This window comes from Notothenia rossii, assembly GCF_949606895.1.
Source record: "Notothenia rossii genome assembly, chromosome: 6".
Taxonomy (NCBI): Eukaryota; Metazoa; Chordata; class Actinopteri; order Perciformes; family Nototheniidae; genus Notothenia; species Notothenia rossii.
In genome coordinates this window covers 71,088,830-71,107,386 of record NC_136909.1, presented here as the reverse complement: position 1 = coordinate 71,107,386, position 18,557 = coordinate 71,088,830, and the positions used below count along the sequence as shown (strand labels likewise).

General features: G+C 40.1%; 1 protein-coding gene across 4 annotated transcripts in view; it reads left to right on the top strand.

The window, feature by feature from the left end:
- LOC307045407 (uncharacterized protein) overlaps positions 1 to 17,211 on the top strand; it is a 98,884-nt gene extending 81,673 nt beyond the window's left edge. For 3 of the 4 annotated variants that reach the window (XM_079691067.1, XM_079691066.1, XM_079691065.1), the window contains 13 exons: positions 102 to 146; positions 1,112 to 1,138; positions 2,381 to 2,434; positions 3,477 to 3,521; positions 3,838 to 3,882; positions 3,981 to 4,043; positions 4,468 to 4,503; positions 6,031 to 6,075; positions 6,942 to 7,076; positions 7,884 to 7,950; positions 8,043 to 8,180; positions 11,302 to 11,379; positions 14,536 to 17,211. In XM_079691067.1, the coding sequence (XP_079547193.1) occupies positions 102 to 146; positions 1,112 to 1,138; positions 2,381 to 2,434; positions 3,477 to 3,521; positions 3,838 to 3,882; positions 3,981 to 4,043; positions 4,468 to 4,503; positions 6,031 to 6,075; positions 6,942 to 7,076; positions 7,884 to 7,950; positions 8,043 to 8,180; positions 11,302 to 11,379; positions 14,536 to 14,636 (879 nt within the window). In that variant the 3' untranslated portion in view covers positions 14,637 to 17,211. Of the gene's footprint in view, positions 1 to 101; positions 147 to 1,111; positions 1,139 to 2,380; positions 2,435 to 3,476; positions 3,522 to 3,837; positions 3,883 to 3,980; positions 4,044 to 4,467; positions 4,504 to 6,030; positions 6,076 to 6,941; positions 7,077 to 7,883; positions 7,951 to 8,042; positions 8,181 to 8,512; positions 9,615 to 11,301; positions 11,380 to 14,535 lie in introns of those variants that run through there. The other variant, XM_079691068.1, reaches the window with a different exon arrangement.
- Positions 17,212 to 18,557: the final 1,346 nt, after the last annotated feature.

Here is an 18,557-nt window from a genome sequence, read left to right as displayed (position 1 = left end):
GTTCAATCATTTAGCAACAAGAGGAATCTGCACGTGTGGTTCAAATGTGTTTGACTCTATTTTGTAAGCAGTCATAACAAAGGAAAAACACGTCTTTTCAGAGCGGTGGAGCTATGCTGGGACCCCCTGGAGCTCCTGGTGCTCTGGTAAGCATAATCATTGTTATGCCTGAAGCAAATCCTTAACAGTGTGCTGCAGAGGAAGGCTAGCACACAGGCAAACTGATACTGTATGAGCCAGTGAGAGCTGAATAACAAATAACTTGACCGGCCCTCCAGTGTTATCTCAGCTACTGAGGCACTATCACACTCAATCATGTTCAATGAGAGCTGGTGGTTGGTCGAAGGCCAAGAGGCGTCCTTACTCCCAAACAGGTGTTTCTGACCCGCCCCAGGACACACAATAATCATTGACATGCAGAATGGACTTAGACGTTGAGTCGCTCCGCACAGTGCCGAGCTGAAGTGAGACGATTTGCTTATCAGCTCCCCCCTGCTCCGCCTTATCGGGCCGTTTGTAATCTTGTCCAGTCTCCTGGGAGACGTTCATTCACAGGCCCTGCAGGGATCCATCCAGCACAACGAACACTAAAGGCAGTGACAGAAAAATAGACTTCAATATCCCCTGTGCACAATGCACAAGAACCACAGCTCAATCTTGAGGATGCTTCTCCCTGAACTGCATCTAGCACAGCCCAACAGCTCCCCTGGAGCAAACAATAAGAGAGCATCTTCATCAGTGTTAAGAGGAGAAAAGGCTACATGTGTCATCTTTTCTTGCTTGTTTAATGTAGAAAAACACGGAATTGCTTCTAAGCATGCCTAACTAAATATCTTTAAAGCTTAATGAGACTGGATTTTATTATCCTGATCATTTTAAATCCTGCTTGAGAAAGACCTCAGTCTCACCAGTCTCATATAACATGATGTTAGCATGATATACAGACATAAATGGCAAGATAAGAGCAGCAATGATGTATGCTATAAATTGTAATGACACTGACATACAGTAGCCGCATGATAGTTGAGTCTATCTTAATGATTTGTATGTTGTTAGCTGTTCTTCCATTCATGGGAGTAATCTCTTTTTTTCCCTTTTCCTCTCTTTTCAGGGTCCTAGAGGAGATGACGGAGTTGCAGTAAGTTAAAACTTTTTATTCAGGAATATATTTTTGAAAAATGTTCAGTGTTCCCCAAAAAAAATCAGGGTTTCCGGTAGCTTTCCATCATTGTCTCTGTGGTTCTCAGCAAAAGTCAATACATCCTGAAGCCTGAGCACTTAACCACTCTCAGTAGAGCTCCAACACACAGCGAAAAATGATCATACCTCCTGCAAATATGAAACTGTTGCACCATATTGTCTTGCCAGTGGGAACATGTCCTGTCCTCCCCCCCCACAACTATGCCGGAAAACTGTCCACGCAGACATGGAAACAATTCCACGCGTCTGCCATCAACTTGAATTCTTTATTCTCGCGGGGCCAATTGCATTTTTATTGTTTTGTTGCCCAGTGATTTTTCACCAGGATGCTAATTTGACATTTTAATAAATTGTGTGAGCGACTCCAGTGCTGTGGTGGAATTGCCCCAATCCGTCTCACAGCTGATCCTCTGGCTGGCCCACTCTCCTCTTAGTCGCACTCGCTTATTCATGACAATCTACATGTGTGACAATTACCTGCACAATCCGTCTATGTCAGCACCGGTTGCCCCTCTTCTCTGTGTAATGGCGTTTCTCCATGGCAGCCGGAGCAAGATGAGGTAGAGAGAGGCCACCACTTGCTCCAACCCTGGGGATGGGGGTCTATTTATAGTGCAGAAAGCCAGTCTGATTGTGATTGCCAAATGGGGCTCTTTTTCCTAGGTGTGACAGCAGGTGTCATATACAATACACTCACTTTGTAGGGTTGTCCTTTTATGATTATCTTCATATTGACAACGGAAGGTCATATTAAAGGGGACCTATTATGCAAAATCCACTTTTTCATGTTTTTTATACATGAACATGTGTCCCCTCTGTTTAAAGAGATTCTTAACATTTCAGGAAAAAAGATTCTCTCACTTTTTGTCCTCATCCATTTATATAAAATCCTGAAAATGAGCTGATCAGATTGTCATACCGATTTTTTGGCTTGTGTAACCATTAGCCAATAACCAACCAAGGTGTAGCTTTGATCTATATTTGCATGTTTATGCGTAATGTTTACTGACAGCCTTATAATGATATTTCCTTAGCTCATCACCAAACTCAGTTCCTTATTGAGGACTGTAAGAGAAAAACAGCATTCTGGTACAAAAAGGGGCAACTAACAACCTTTAGTCTATACCAGTAGTGATTGTTTTTGTCTTGACACAGTGGAGGGTGTGTTTCTTTCTCACAGGGGGAACCAGGGGCCATGGGATTACCCGGGCTTGAAGGGCTACCCGGTGCCAAGGTAAGCAACTGTATCGACTCAGAGAAGCGTTTTATCTGCTTTGACCTAACCTGATTACAAAGTGAGGCAAAGTGCTTTCTCTGTACTTAATTCTCATTACAGAGCATTTTAAGAGGGTTTTTTTCTGAAATGAGATATTCAGCAAAAGAACAAAAGAAACAAATGCTTCCAGTATGAACCTGGGGTTCCTGGTATAAGTCAATTTAAGGGAATATAATAATGCTTATAATTCAATCACTTATGGTTGAAAAAAGGATTATGGAAATGTCCGGTTTAGAGCCATTAACTGCACATACAGTAATACCACAGCAATCTGAAGCTACATGTTATAGTTAAGTCTGCACAATGAACTGGACGCATTATTCTTAATGCATTCTAGCCCTGCATCCTCACCCAACCTATCCATTTATTTGTGTACATTGGGCGTATTAACAGTGTGATATGGGGATCATATTGGTGTTGCATGGGTGTAATATTGGTCTAATAATGACAGTTTAATATGAGTATAAAAACTGTGTTTCATGGGTGTAACATGGGTGTAATAGGTTTTATTAATGTGTAATATGGGTTTAATAGGGTTGGAATATCAGTGTATGGGTCTAATAACAGTATAACATTGGTTTAATAACTGTTTATTTGGGTTGTATTAATGTCTAATATGGGTGTAATAATGCCATAATAAGGGTGTGATATGGGTCTACTCTACTAACAGTATAACATGGATATAATAAGGGTATAACATGGGTTTATTAACTGTTTATTAGGGTTGTATTCATGTGTAACATGGGTGTAATAATAGTGTAATGTAGTAAACAGGACTCAATTCATTTTCCAAATTATTGAATGCCCATTTAAGTGTTAAGGAAATACCATCAAGTATTGTTTTTAAGACTTTTTTCCTTGCATTTGTTTGAGGAGTCCAGGAGCATCTATTATAAACATGTTTTTGGTGGTTTCTGACACTAGTGTCTGTGCCTACTTGACGATGATGTATGTGTGTTCTTTATGGTATGTGTATGTCATCCATCCATCTCTCCCTCAGGGCGATATTGGTTTGCCTGGTTCGTCTGGAATGATAGGTCCTACAGTGAGTTTTTTCTCTTCTTCTAATTAATTTACAGTGACTCACACTCAATTGTTGACATGTCATCTGTGTTGTTTCACTCTGCTGCTGGCAACAACTTTCATAAAGCCCACAGAATAACAACCAGCGAAACAGAAGTTCCTTAACACAACACCGCTTGAAACTGGGATATATACGTAGACCCGTAGTCTGTTCCCTGGATATACTGTGAAGCTATAGTAGACTTGTTGGTATATTCTGAAGCTGAAGCTGCTGTAGATATGACAACATTGAGGACCTGTCAAACACGTCTGTTCTCTTCCTGTGTTGTGATTGACAGGGGAAGCCCGGCACTGATGGAGAGCGAGGGATCCCAGGAGACTCGGTGAGCCTCAGCCTTCTAACTCTCTTTGAGCTGTCAATCCGTGCGTCATTCCTTTGTCACAGCCGACTGACACGTTGGCTTTCTCTGTTCTTCCACAGGGTGAGAGGGGGCCGCTCGGAGAGACAGGATTTCCAGGGCCCGAGGGACCCCAAGGTGTTCCTGTAAGGATGCTACACAAATGATGTTGCTCTCCCCTATATAATCACTGCTCAATGATGCCGAGACAACTACACTTATGTCCAGGCCGGAGCTTCAATAACACACTGCTCTTTTAGCAGGTCATTCTACCATTATTTGAGAGAAAAGAGAGCATGATTCAAGGACAATATGGATAAATGTGTGTGTTGGCGATCACTTGTCCTGTATATGATTGCAATCCTCCGTGTAATTAGCATCAGAGATGGTTTCTGTAATTTTCCCTGTAAGCACACAATGGAACAGTGTTCGCACAGCAATCAGGATCATTATCCCTTGGTTGAGATATCTCATTAACTGTGGAGATTACTAGGAGTGCAACAGTGCTGATCCAATCGAAGGTGGGGGCTAATACAAAATGTCTTTGTTTTTCTTTCACTCCTTGAGCAGGGGAGACCTGGAAAAGATGGAACTCATGGAGAAAAGGTGAGTTGCGCAAACACGTTTCAAATCCCCTTATAGACAGTGCTTTACATCCGCCGAGCTACAGAAAGTTGGCACAGCAGATTTGTATCCCCCCACCTCAAGCTACAGCCTCCTGAGTGCATTAAAGCTATTTGCATATTCGAGATTTTAAAGGATAAAAAACTAAGTCAAATCCTGCAGATTCTAGGCTTTGTTGACTTTTAGTCTTTTTACCCTAATTATACAGTTAATGCTTTTAGGCAATGATAAAATGTTTGTAAAAGAGGGAAGCAGACACTTAGATTAAATATGCATTTTCCTGCCTGATGAACCTGGCAAAAATAGAAACAAATACTGCAGCAATGTCTGCTTTTAGCTAGTTAATCAAACATATTAGAGGCGTTTTACTTCACAATCACACAGAATGGGCTCACAGCATGCAGAACACATTTGCCCTGAATAGCCATTACCAGACCATTATACAGTCCAATAGAAAACTGGTTCCACTATGAAAATTACTGTTTTGCTGTGTCTGATTTACAAGATATTTGTTCCCTTTAATGACAACCCCTACAGTTTATTGTTTGCTTATTACTATTAGTTGGTATTCTTCCGCCAGAGTCTCAGCATTGCACAAAGCCTTTTACACTTTTATCCTGTTTTCCTGCATTAGTGCCTCATTGTTCCGTGGGACAACAGTGCCATCTAGCAGGCGGCTTTCCCACCTTTCTACCGAGACTCATCGCACCCTGCTTTGAGGTTTCATGTAATGCTCATGGAAGCACATTTCACTGGGCAAGATGATAGATTTAAGCCTCCTTTTTAAGGCATTGGGGAATACAGAATAGCACAGATTAAAGCAGGCAGGGGAGAACAGCATCACAGAGAGATGCCCGTTATAAAACCACATCATGCCAGATTGTCTTTTGCAAGGCTCCCATAATTCAGCAGGAAATTGATACAAAGATGCTCCCAGGGGTATTGCTGTGAGCACCGTAAAGGGAAGGAATGAGGAGTGACAGGGAAGGATTGGAAGACACAGGATGTTGTGACATGAAGCCAGAGACAGGTACTTTCTCTGCCAGCTACCCTCATACAGTAGAGGCAGCTGCTGGGATGGCGATGCAGAGAAGCCGTGACATTGCAGAAGGTGAAACACTCTTACAGGGAGATTTTATAAAAGCAATATACCTGAGCTGACTGAGAAGCAATCAATGCACAGTCATCTGAAAAGTCTACATTTCTCAAAGTCAAGTAATTCAGGAAAAGCTTGCTCGAAGTTTTTTCTCAAGGCAACAGAACAGACAATTCTGCAAATATGATGGTAGATATGAGAAATATGCCAATATGATGGGTTTAAATAATAGAAATCTCTGCTCTGCTTGTATGGATAACAATAAAGGAGAATGATGTGTGCCCTGGCTTAACATCAATACTTTGTCAAGAGTGGGTGAAAAGTTTTAGGGTCAGCAAACTTTATTTTCCAATTATTTAGAGGTGTTATCTTTTCTTGTGACTAAACTATGTATCATCTGCTTTTTTTCATAGGGAGTTACAGGTACATCAGGAGACAGAGGATCCAAAGGAGAGCGTGTAAGTAGCGTCATCCCTGATTTCCCAAAAAAAAAACTGTTGGTATGACTCTCACTTAAATGCACAACAAAAATGTTGCGATGAATAGTAATGAAAGTCTTCACTTCGGCACAAATATGACTAATCCGCACGTAAGAACTAAATAAAGGCATTTAACACTCGGTGCAGTTTCCCATTGTATTTGCAAGGCTAAATTAAAGCGCTCCGTCACACTCAAGCAGTAATCTATTGCAAAATGAGGCTTTTAGCTTTATAATTGGCAACCGTACCTCAGGACAGGTTTTCATCAATATATCATAGGTCTCAGATATATACAAAACATGTCTCTAAGGTGTTTGTCTCGAAATACCAAACAGATCACCCATTGTAGCATCCCATAATCCTCTCTGTTTCAGCCCTGTTTCAAACGTGCTGATTCTCTGTCTGTTACTTTAGCTGAAAATAAGGAGCCTCTCCCCACGCCCCTCTGAGAGATATTTGGTTAAAAATAACACAATGGTGCTCTAGGAGGAGATTCAGGGGATAAGGTGGGGGGTTACCTTGGTTGGTTATTGGCTAATGGTTACACAAGCCAAAACAATATTATGACATCATAAAGTGGCCAAAATCTGATCAGCTCATTTTCAGACAGGTTTTTATATAAATGGATCAGGAAAAAAAGAGAGAATCTTTTTTCCTGTAACTTTCAGAATCTCTTTACACAGAGGAGGGACATGTTTATGTATAAAATACATGAAAAAGTAGATTTTGCATAATAGGTGACCTTTAAGTTATAACGATGAGTCACACGGGGAAAATAGTGGCTGCGGTGTGGCGTATTCCAGCAGGAATTGCAGCTGAGACATGTCTGGACTCCTTTCCTGCAGGGTGATCCCGGTATTCCTGGAGAAAGAGGGGTTCAAGGCGAGAGGGGGCGCTTAGGAGATCCTGGCCCGCTTGGACCATCCGGACAAAAAGGAGATTCTGGCGCTCCAGGACAATTTGAGAATGCTAACCTCTTGGTAAGATAACTTTGATCAAACACACACTATCTTTCCCCGTAGATGATCAAAACCTCCATCAGCCTACTTCCTCCCTGAGCTTGCGAAAGTAGTTCAGTTCTCGTATGGAAGAAATGGTGCCGCTATATATTTTTGCGTGAAACATCAAACAAGGCTTTGTTGGGGAGGTTGCTGTTCTCTTTCTGCTGAGCGCTTCCCACTCCTCATGCAGGCAACAGAAGGTCAGAGAGGGAGAGAGATGGAGACGGAGAGAAAGACAGATATGTGGGCGTGCCTGGAGCTCAGCAGAGCAGTGAAAACACCTCCGTGTGTCACAGACATTTTACACATACTCAACGCAGTCACAACTGTTATATAACAGCAGAGATTGAATCTGTTTGGAATGAAGAAGAAGTCCAAAGCTACTGTTGTTTGCCTATTTTACCCTGAAAAGCTCAAACAGCTTTTGAGAGATATATATTGTCATGTCTTGATAGAAGAGGCATGCAGATGAGATCTGAAGCACAGAGGGCTTTACTACAGAAATGGACACCTGGAAGTCTCTTTATAGAGTCATAATACCTCATTTTATATTCCCAGGCTCAATCCATTTGACTTCTAGCTGGATTTAAGGCGCGGATGTGATATTACAATGCAAGGGGGGATTTCACTGAATAGTTAGAAAAGACCATTTTCAGAAGTAATCTCTTCTCCCTGTCGTGGGTTTCAATGTTTGTTTGTTTTTTAGATAGAAGTCAATTTAATTTTCATGCTGCCAGTTAATTTCTGAATGAAATATGTGTGTATTCTTCTCCTTTCCACGCACAGGGTGATCCCGGCTTCATTCAAGAACTCAAAATGCTCATCAGAAACGAAGTATTAAAGGTCTTTGAAGGTACATATGATCCCAAATGAAAACGTTCCATGGTTATTATTCAAGGATTTCTCCGTTTTGAATGTGAGTTGTCTCATTTTGGTACCCTGTAGAGAAGCTATCGAGCTCTGCCATGCCACAGAAGAAACATGCGGGGATCCTGGCTTCACAAATCCACGGGCCTCCTGGAGCTCCTGGGAAGGACGGATTGCCCGGAACACCAGGAGAGCCCGGACTTCCTGGTACTCATGGTAAGAGCTCAGGCTGCCAAACTCAACTGCTGGACCTTAACATCAACTCAGAAAAGATAACCACTTTTGTTGAAATGAAAATAACTTGTAACCTTTGATTGCTCTCAACCAGACACTTACAGTAACCCTTTGATATTTTTACCCACGAAACATGTCTATTGGTGTTTCATTCACCAATGAGTCCGCACCACACATATTCAAAGCAAGCAGGAAATAGTGAACTGCAACATTATTTTCTGTATATAAAGACTCAGGATGAAGCTGGAATTGGATGGGGGCTACCAATAAAGGTTTGTATTTTGGGGATTCATGAGTATTTTTCTCTTGCTTAGACCCGTTTATCAATGCAGACTGAGGGGCAGGAAGCAGAGGAAAAAGGCCAGGAGTGTGGTGCACAGCGGCTCTCTGGGAAATATGAAGACAAACGAAGAATTGGCTGTGAATAAGAGAAAGCATTATCAATGTGGACAGGACAGAGCCCCAGTATTGATACCTCACTCCGGGGAAGAAAGCCTCTAAAGTAGAAAAGGAGCATAGTCAGGAAAGAGGGTGGACGTTCTTTTATCAGACTGATGACTTTCTGACTGCTGCAACACTAATGGTTTGCCGGTCAGGCTTTATACCTCAAACTCGCTTAGAATAGTATTGTGTCCGCAGCAGAGCGGTGTCTTAACTTTAAAAGGAGTGTGTTACGTTGTTGGTGCAGATCAAAAGCATCACTGCATTGGCCTTTGTTCTTAAGCTATATATCTACCTCACATTAATCAAGACCATTTACACTGTCTTTAACCCACTGCTATGATATAAAATGCTGTTTTCATTTATGAATAATGTAGTTAAAGTAGGCCACTACTGGACTATAAATATGTGTGCTGTGATAATGACTTTTGCATTACACATGTCTTTGATTTCATTCAGCTTGTTGTCTTTTTTTAAGCTTCCAAAGAGTGTTTTATAGGTGATTCGTAATGCAGCTTTGCAATAAATATGTAATGAAAACAAAGAGGAACGTTTTTTCACTTCCCTTAATTTTTTCTTTGTTGACTTGTGACTCCGCTCAGCTGGGGAGAGAGTTTGGGGTAATATTTCCTCATTATTTCTCGTCATCCTCGGCTGGAGACTGTGCTTCTCTGAAATATCCAACTTGACTTATTCTCCAATATGCCAAAATGAATTGTTTATGGAGAAAAATAACCCCTCTGTTGAGTTCTTTTTTTCTTCGTGGTTTGACTTCACATGGGTGAACGTCTCAAGCTGTTAAAGAACACCCATAGGGACGCATGCTGATCATTTCTTTTTTTCATCCCATTTCCCTATGTTATAATTGACTGCTCATTTATCATTCTATATTCATGTATTACATTTGAGAGCGTAAGGAGAAATCATGTAAATCCTTTGTATTTAAGTGCATTTCATAAATAATTTTGACTTTAACATTCTTTTTTGTTTTATTTTGTATTCTAGTGCGTTCTGTTTATGTATCAATACTGAAACAAGTGTTTTTGTTATTATATCTGGCTGTAAACTCTGTGTTTTGGCGCTGCGATGCTTTGTCCTGTACAATATGAAAAAATCAGTAAACACCCCGCAGTAATTGGCCTTTGATGGAGCAGCTGCTCAAAGAAAGGTGTTCTTTCTTTCTTTTGTAAAGCCTAGCATGGCAGAATAAATACATGCTGCTGTTAATGCTGTTTACAACAGGTGCAGCACTGCAATCCTATCAATCAAGCATGAAGAACCACTCTCTGGCAATAATATTTTTCTATTAGCGCATTTTATCCATTAGTGCCCGAGAAAAAAAATGTTTTCAACCAAGTGTAGACGCAGTATGGAGCTTTCGATTTATCAGAGTGCACCAATCCGGCGTGCCACCCAAACTTATTGCCCTGTGTGCTATTCAGTATTTTTTTTGCTTAAGGTACAGTGCTCTTTTCTTCATGGATCGTCTCCTCCCTGAATGAATGCCCCAGGCCCTGTGAGTGTTGAAAGAAGTCTCATTATTGTGGCAATGTGTGGATAGCCCCCTCTCTCTTTTGAGACTCGGTTTTGGAGCATTCATAAGCCTTTTTTCTGAGATTTTCTCTGACAAGTAAGCGTCGAAGCGTTTCCCCTTTGGGCCAGGCGGTGCGATGCTTGATACTCCTCCTGTCAATGTTTCTGATGCACTCCATGCAACCGCTGGTCCGGAGACTCCATTACTTTAAGTGCCTCGTGGGGAAATATATTTCCCAGCCCCTGAAATTCTTACTTGGTATGCTGCTTGTTTTGTACTGCAAAGACTCAGTAGCTTAGCATGGAGTGAGAAAGCCTTTCAATAACATGTTTGTGTGCTCAATGTTCTACACAACACACTTGCTGGCCTTGAAGATGAGTGTTAATGCTTTGATTTGATTTATTTGACTCATCATGTCTTTGACGTTTCAAGCATGTCCTTGTGTTATTTCATCTTGGAGGTAATCATGCAGAATCAAATCAGCATAGCAGAAAGCCTTTTAAAATGAGATAAATTAGCTTTCTCTCTGTGGTCAAAAGATTAATGATCATGTTTATCCTCCCGTTAAATTACGTCTATTGTAATGAATAGATAAGATTTTTTTCTGCATCTGTTTGTCTTTAAATGGTACATATGTATTTCTCTGAATGCCTTGAGAGAGCAACATATCTGACCTTTGATTGAAAAAAAAGCTCCTTTCTTCTTCAAAGACTTACGCTCGCGGCCATATTGTTGCCAGAGAGCTGTACACGCCTCTTTCATTGGACGCTAACGTTCAGATGGCTTGTTTGATGATTTGCAATTTGACAGGATATCAGTAGGTCTTTCATTATTCAGAAGGCTGGGATTGAAACTGGGATTCCTACATCAACTATCAAAGCTGCAGGCTTGATGCTGGACATTGCGAAACATATTGTTCACATTTATATCATCAAGAAGCCACTCTGTAGAAGTCCCTGGGAAGATACAAAGATTTCAATAAAGGTATCCAATGGGAAAAGTAGTTTTTTTAACATGTTTGGGCATTGATACTAATCTCACTAACTGTGGTTCCGCGCTCCGTAAACACAACACCGCACACTTGATGTTGGCATCTGTGCTCAGCCCGAGTGTTGTGTCTGTCCTCAGGGTACAGGGGGCAGAAAGGAGAGCGGGGTCAGCTTGGTCTGGGGTTACCAGGAGATCCAGGAGCCACGGGGCCACCAGGTAAGAGACATCTTTGATCGTAAACTAAACTTGATGTAATCAGTGTATTTTGATCCAAGTGAATGTGTTTTAAGTTATTTTGCTTTGCATTGGAGACTTTTTAACCCACTGCGAATTCATAGAACTTTACGTCAAAGCGGGCCATCAATATGTTTATAATAACAAGGGTTTAAATGAGTGTTTTTCTATTGAAGGGTGATTCATTTTTGATCAACCAACAGAAACTGGTGAACATAGACAGTCAAAATGCTCCTTAAAAGAGATGTTTCCCTCAGGAGTTGGTGGAGACCAAACATGAGCTAAAAGGAGAGCAAAGTTGCTCTGTATCTTTATATGGCAAGAAAGATCAGAAAGTACTTCCCTGCCCTTCTGGTATGCTTCGATTTTAGCCAATTTTTCACTGAATGACCCCCTGTCTCCTACCTGTCTACTGAAAAGAAGGACATGAAGTGAAACTCAGTAAACATCAGTTGTGTCAAATCTCAAAGCTCAAATGTATTTCAGCCTTCATGTGGAATCTCAGCATGTTGGAGATAAAAGCAACTCTCAGATATCTTTTGTAAAAGCTCTGACACAAATTGGACCACAACAGAGGACAAAGTGCTGCAGAGATGGAGCAATCACGTCCGTCCTGTACTGTTAAAGCTCAGCCTTATGTGCTGAGCAAAGTTTCTCTTAACACGACCTAAGATATCGGCTTGTCCCCTGCTCCCGTGAACTAAGAAATAACTCCCTACCCCCCGACGGAGCCATGACTTCAGTGCTTTGACAGCAGGAGTATATCACTGACCCTAAAGTCACTTATACAACTATGTGTGTGCATAATGCATGTGTGGGGCCAAGGATAACAACAATCACTGGCTCCTCTGGAGAGAACTAATCTAGGCTGTTGAAAGACATTATTTCCAGGGGCGCACAGTGATAGGAAGCACCTTCGGGCACAGCTGCTGGGGTTAAACTTCCATTGTGTTCACACCTCGGTAAGAGTCAGAAAGTTTAACAAACTGCTGGTAGGAAAGTGCCGGGCCACTGCGTCTGTGTTCACTGGGCAGTTACTGTAGTCCCTGTACAGCAGAAACATATTTCTACCAACCAAACCTCCCGTCACCCGGTCATCATGATGAGTGACAACTGGTACCCCTCGTCAAATGGAGCAGATTTAACCTACAACCTACAGGTCCATGGAGAAATATGGCGTTTCAGTGGAAAAAATACTGTATATATGCAGGTTGACCACAATGTCCATTTCCTGTCATTGCTTATAACTCTTTTTACCAGATAGACTTTGATGTCATAAATGAACTCTGTGCTATAGATACATATATAACCAATGCAGAAAGGGAAACATATTGGCGGTTTCTATGACGGCCATGTCTATAATGCATTTAAAACCAACTTATCAAGAGTTAAAACCTGCTTATAGCACTTTTATATTAACCGACTTGTATTTTAATCGCACTCATACATATTAACTATGCCTTATAACACCAATAATAGCACATTTTAAAGCATTATTTCTTATAAGGACAAGTATCAAAAGTTCATATTTTCTAGTGACTCACATTTTAGATGAATTATGTGTTATTACCTTAACTTCCAATGACCACTAAAAGTGACTTATAATAATAATAATAATATAATAATAAGTCTATTAATGATAACATGCATTATACTTAAAACACCCAGTGACCACTTCTAGTTACCTATAATCACATTTCAATGCATTATGACAATGATTCTAAAAAAATATTATAACATATTGGGAACTATTAATAACGCTATGGTTTGTTAAAAAAATAAAAATCTGTTTGTGACAGTTATGAAGCTTTATGATACTTTTAGGTTATATAAAATGCTTTATAATGTTTTATGATGGTTGTTTTAAAGCACTCTAAGTGTTTTTAAGTGTACAGTTAGATCGACTTTAATGCACCATACGTTTTTTTATAATTAAATATCGACATTTGAGATAAGTATTGTTTGCCTTTGCTCTGGTGTTAACAGCACAAAGCAGCACAGAACTGAGGTCAGTTTTGTGTGAGAGCAGTTTAGCAGGAGATGGATGTGCCGGTGATGGAAAGGGCAAGTTGTGTTTCCAGAGGGAGGAAAAAGACGAGGCTGTAACTGCGGTTCCTGCTGAATGAAGAGCAGAGGAGGCACTTTCCCCGCTGTGACTGATGTAATGGACATGGAGGGGTATAAACTTAAAGAGATGTGTCACTAACACAAATATCGTCCCTGGTCCTTGTGTTTGTATGACAATGAAGCTGTGTCACTTCAGCAAGCTGTTGCTTAGTAACATGATACACTAATGTCTCATCTGCAGTGATGACGTCATAGTGGAGAAAGAGGAAATGTACTTTCTTTGTCCTTGATGGCCGTTACGGTGAAACAAATAATTGTGTAATTTTAAATGAAACATCTTGCAGGTATTAAACATTGCTGTTGAAGTAAAGTAAAAGGATAATGGTAAAGGAGAATATAGAGAAGGATTAATATCATACCGTATATCAGAATGCTTTTCCAGTATAGATAGGACTAATGTATGCAAAATCACATCCAGTAAATTATGATCTATGTTCACTGCAATTAAAACTGTGTTGTACTACTTCGCTTAACAGTATTGTTCTAGTTTGTTAAATGTTTTTTTTCATTATTATTCTAGATATTTGCCTTATTGAATGGCTTTAATGATACATCTTCTTAAAACTATTGTTTATACATTAGTTACCAAATCGATTTATCAGCTCAATGGTTTCAACTCGAAGTCAAATTGTCACATTATGATTTCACCTGAAAGTTGGACAATTAAAATTCTATCTTTCAGTAAAGCCTGTTCGATGAGAAGAAATCAACTCATCAGTGCTCTGTGGTGGCCATACTATGTAATGTTTTTTATAATGGTGTCAATTTATTGTTAGTTATCAAACAACACATACACCAGTTACGATATTCCTGCAAAGCGCTAATACCAGCAGATATATCAACCTGATTTATTGGGTCTAGCTCTAGCAGAAATATCTGCAGTGGATGTATACTGTGGCCTTCTCGCATTATGAACTATCTCTTTGTATTTCCACACAGTGTGTCACTCCACTGAGCGATGATAAAGTGCAGCCCGGCACAGGAATTAATTATGTCTAATTCTCTGCCCAGGCCCCCCTGTGACCTCTCCTCAGGGCCCTCCTGGCTCTCCGGGGCCCCGTGGACCCCCTGGGAACTGTGACCCAGGTGACTGCCTACTTCCATCCCTGTGAGCCCAGCGGAGCCGATTGGAAAACCAACGTCAAACTCCGGACCTACAACTGACCTCTTTTGTTCACGTTACAAACACGTGGGGATGCATTCAGGATTGTTCTTGTTCTTGTTGGGTTTGTTTTAAATTGGATAGAAAACCTTTGAGGGTTTTTTTTGTTTCTTTCTGCAATCCTGTACTTCTTGTTTTCACATCCCCTACTGTGATGCATTCCTTGTCAACTCTCATTATGTCTTTCAAGACCATGAAATGACTTTGTTTCATCAGTTCTGTCGGAAAAAATGATCTTAATAATTATTTGTTTGCCTCCTTAATGGGCATGCCTTTTCACTCTTCTGTTCTTATTCAGATAAGCCAATGTGCTGGCAGAAGGTACATCTCAAATGTGTGTGTGTGTGTGTGTGTGTGTGTGTGTGTGTGTGTGTGTGTGTGTGTGTGTGTGTGTGTGTGTGTGTGTGTGTGTGTGTGTGTGTGTGTGTGTGTGTGTGTGTGTGTGTGTGTGTGTGTGTGTGTGTGTGTGTGTGTGTGTGTGTGTGTGTGTGTGTGCAAGCGAGAAAGAGATTAGCTGAATGAATAAACTTGTTTTATGTGGAGGTGTGAGAAAATAACAGATTTGTGAAGCTCCTTATGCAACCAAAGTGCAGCAGATGTGTCGGATATGGAAATTATTTATTTCAAGCGTGTTATTCAAGAATATATTTAAAGAGGGTACTTATTATTGTAGTAAATGTAGCATGGATGTTCAGTAATAGTATTACTAGAAGGAGGATTAATACATTTCGGATTACGGAGAGTTGCGTTTGATGAAATCATCACTCATGACACATTTGCATTGTGCACGATAATCTTTTTTTTCACTGAATCTGCAGTTTTATAATTGATAAAGACATCTTCCTATTTTCTGTAGGTTACGCGTTGGTACTGAGCGCCGCACCTTTTGCAGTACAAAAACCTACAATTCATACTTTTACTGACACTACTGTGTTTGTAAGACACATCCATCCCTCAAGGGCAGATTCAAAGAATGTCATTTTAAATGATTTGTATGAGTGTGACTTCACATTCGCCTTATTGTCTGTTTAATCTGTACATACGTTGAGTGATTGTGGTTTTGATTTTGATTTCTTTCTTCCTTTCTTATGGGGCTTGTGATGGGACCTGGCGACCTTGAGAGCCTTGAAAGGCGCCTATATAAAATAAATGATTTACCTGATCATTTTTACATAAGCAAGTTGTCATTGTAGTGACACATTCAGGTTCTCACTTTGTTATCAATGTGTTTGTCTGAGATGATAATTTAACATTCGCTGTTTACATGGTGTTGTGTATGATGATTCCTCTGGTTTATTTGTATATTTTTGATTTGTTCAACCACTCAAAGGAAGTCGGACGACTACACTACAACTTTAGACTTTTTTTTGGTGAATCATTTACTCATAAATCTACTTGAAGTTTCTCGCTGTTTGTTTTAAAGGGGCCTTATTAAGCTTTGTGCTGTTATCCCCTTCCTGTTATGTGTTATATAGGTGTCTGTGCATGTAAATGGTCAGCAAAGGCTAAAATCCCAAAGTTCACGCCACATGGAGTTTCTTCCCTCCATTGGACTCCTTTGTTTACTTCTGTAACATAATGACATCACGATGTAACACTCGCTCTTCTATTGGCTAGCGCTTCAAGACATTGTACGTGATATACATGTCCCAGTGAGATGTTTCCCTGCTTGACAATGTCTGAGTAGAGGCACACAATACAAAGTGAACCTGAAAATTAGCATAATAGAGCCCCTTTAAAGACAAAAGTCTACATCCTGGTCTTTCACTCAATGACCACCACTGTGTCACTATAATGTCTGGTTTTGGGGTGTCTTGTGACTGGAGTTTGGATTTATTTATTTACTGTAACATAATGTTGTATTGTTGTTGTAATGTTACTAGAGAAAAGTTTGAGTTCAACCCTACCTAAACAAGCCTTCTGAGTTTTCTTATCCAGAAACTCACTACAACTGCACATTTGCAGACCTTCATCAGGACAAAAGTTAATAAAGCATTCAAACTTTAACATTGAACGTCCTGAAATGTATTTTACATTTTCTCAATCTCTTATTTTGAGTGCTGTTTAATGAGAGCTTGACTCAAAGGCTTTACAAATGTTTAATGTCCTGCTGTGATTTATGTCTGAAAGGTTCTGTGGGTGTATCTGACATTTTGTGACGTTGTAAGAACTCTCTTCTTTCTGCGTTTCATCCTTTAAGATCTTTTTGAGACTTTTAACTTCATTTCCACATCTTAGACCGTCATCAAGCTTCTCTTACACATATGAATTATAACTTGCATCTTCCTCTGAAGCTGCAGAGCATTTTTTAATACTTTTCTCAGCATGCGGGCTTGGTTTTATCCCTGCTAAGTTTTATCAGTGTGAGTTGGTCTAATTGCAGATGGGTAAATCAAATGTGTGGAGCTGACTTCATTTGTGAGTTGAAAGAGCCCCCTGCTGGACATATATTTAATTTTTCATTGCTTGTAATGTGGGAGGACAACATCTATGGGTTCTACCCTACATAAAATCCCCTTCTATTGGCTTCTGTCTTTTCATCATGCTAATTCTTCTTTTTCATATTCTATTCAATGGGTTCCCTTAAAAATAACAACGACCTTGACCAAATTAAATGAGGCAGCATCAGCGGGAATATGTGATCTGGACTGTTTTGGTGTACTGATGAGAGCAACTCAAATAATGAATTTAGCTTGAATTGACATTAATATGCGTCACTTCTCTGGTGTCAATTTAGCTTAACAGGGGAATGATAACTAGAGAGGACACAACATGGCCGCTGTTGTCACTGCCTACTTTGCGAGCAATTTGGAGCCGGCCATTTTAACATTGCTCCGAGTTTAAATCCATTTAGTGGGAGATGTCAAATGAATGCAAATTGGACAAAGTGTTTTTATGTTAAATCAAATGTGGTAATACATCCAAAAAAAGCTTGTCAAAATTCACTTGAAACAATCAATATTTCATTATTGCTTTCTTTTTGTTTAACAGTAATGTAAGTTGATCCTGTTGCCACATTTAATCTAATCTTGTAAATAAGCTTGTAATGAGGGGGAATATGGATCAGCCTCTCAGCACGGTCCCTGGGATTAAAAATGTCCGCCTGCTGCTCTCACTGTTGCTCCTCTCCGCTCCTCTATAAACTCATGTCGTGTTGTGGGACTTTAATGTGTGTTCCTTTCATTGGATATCTACCTCAGTCTTGGTTAACCACATGTCTACATGATTAGCTATGTTGGAGAGAAAGAACATCACAACAAAAACTGTTGCCTTTTACTGAAAGAAGCAATTGAACCTCATGTGTGTGTAGAAACAAAGTGGACTTATATATGTGGTGACCAGGTATCAGAGGTTATATTTACACTTTTATTTGCAGCATCCTTTATTTACACTGATTAATGGCACCTGCCTTACCTGTGTGCAATAAATGTTACTCAGTGATTTATCTCTGGTTTTCTTGTGTTATATGTTCGGTTACTACACAGCCTTAGGTAAGAAGATTTCTTATTGTTTCATATAGGGTTATGTTTTGAATATGAAGTTAGATTTGATAATTATTGGTGGTTTAAAGGTCCCCTATTATACTATTTTTCACCAATGTATTTTAGATCTATATACAAAACATGTCTCTGAAGTGTTTGGCTCGAAATACCAAACAGCTCATGCATTGTAGCATCCCATAAACCCCTCTGTTTCAGTCCTGTTCCAAAAGTGTTTATTATGTGTCTGTAGCTTTAAATTCTAATGAGCTGCTGCTGGCCACGCCCCTTTGTGAAGAGTTTGGTTTAAAATACAATGGTGCTCTAGGAGGTGATTCAGGTGATAAGGTGGGCGGGTGTTATCTTGGTTGGTTATTGGCTAATGGTTACAC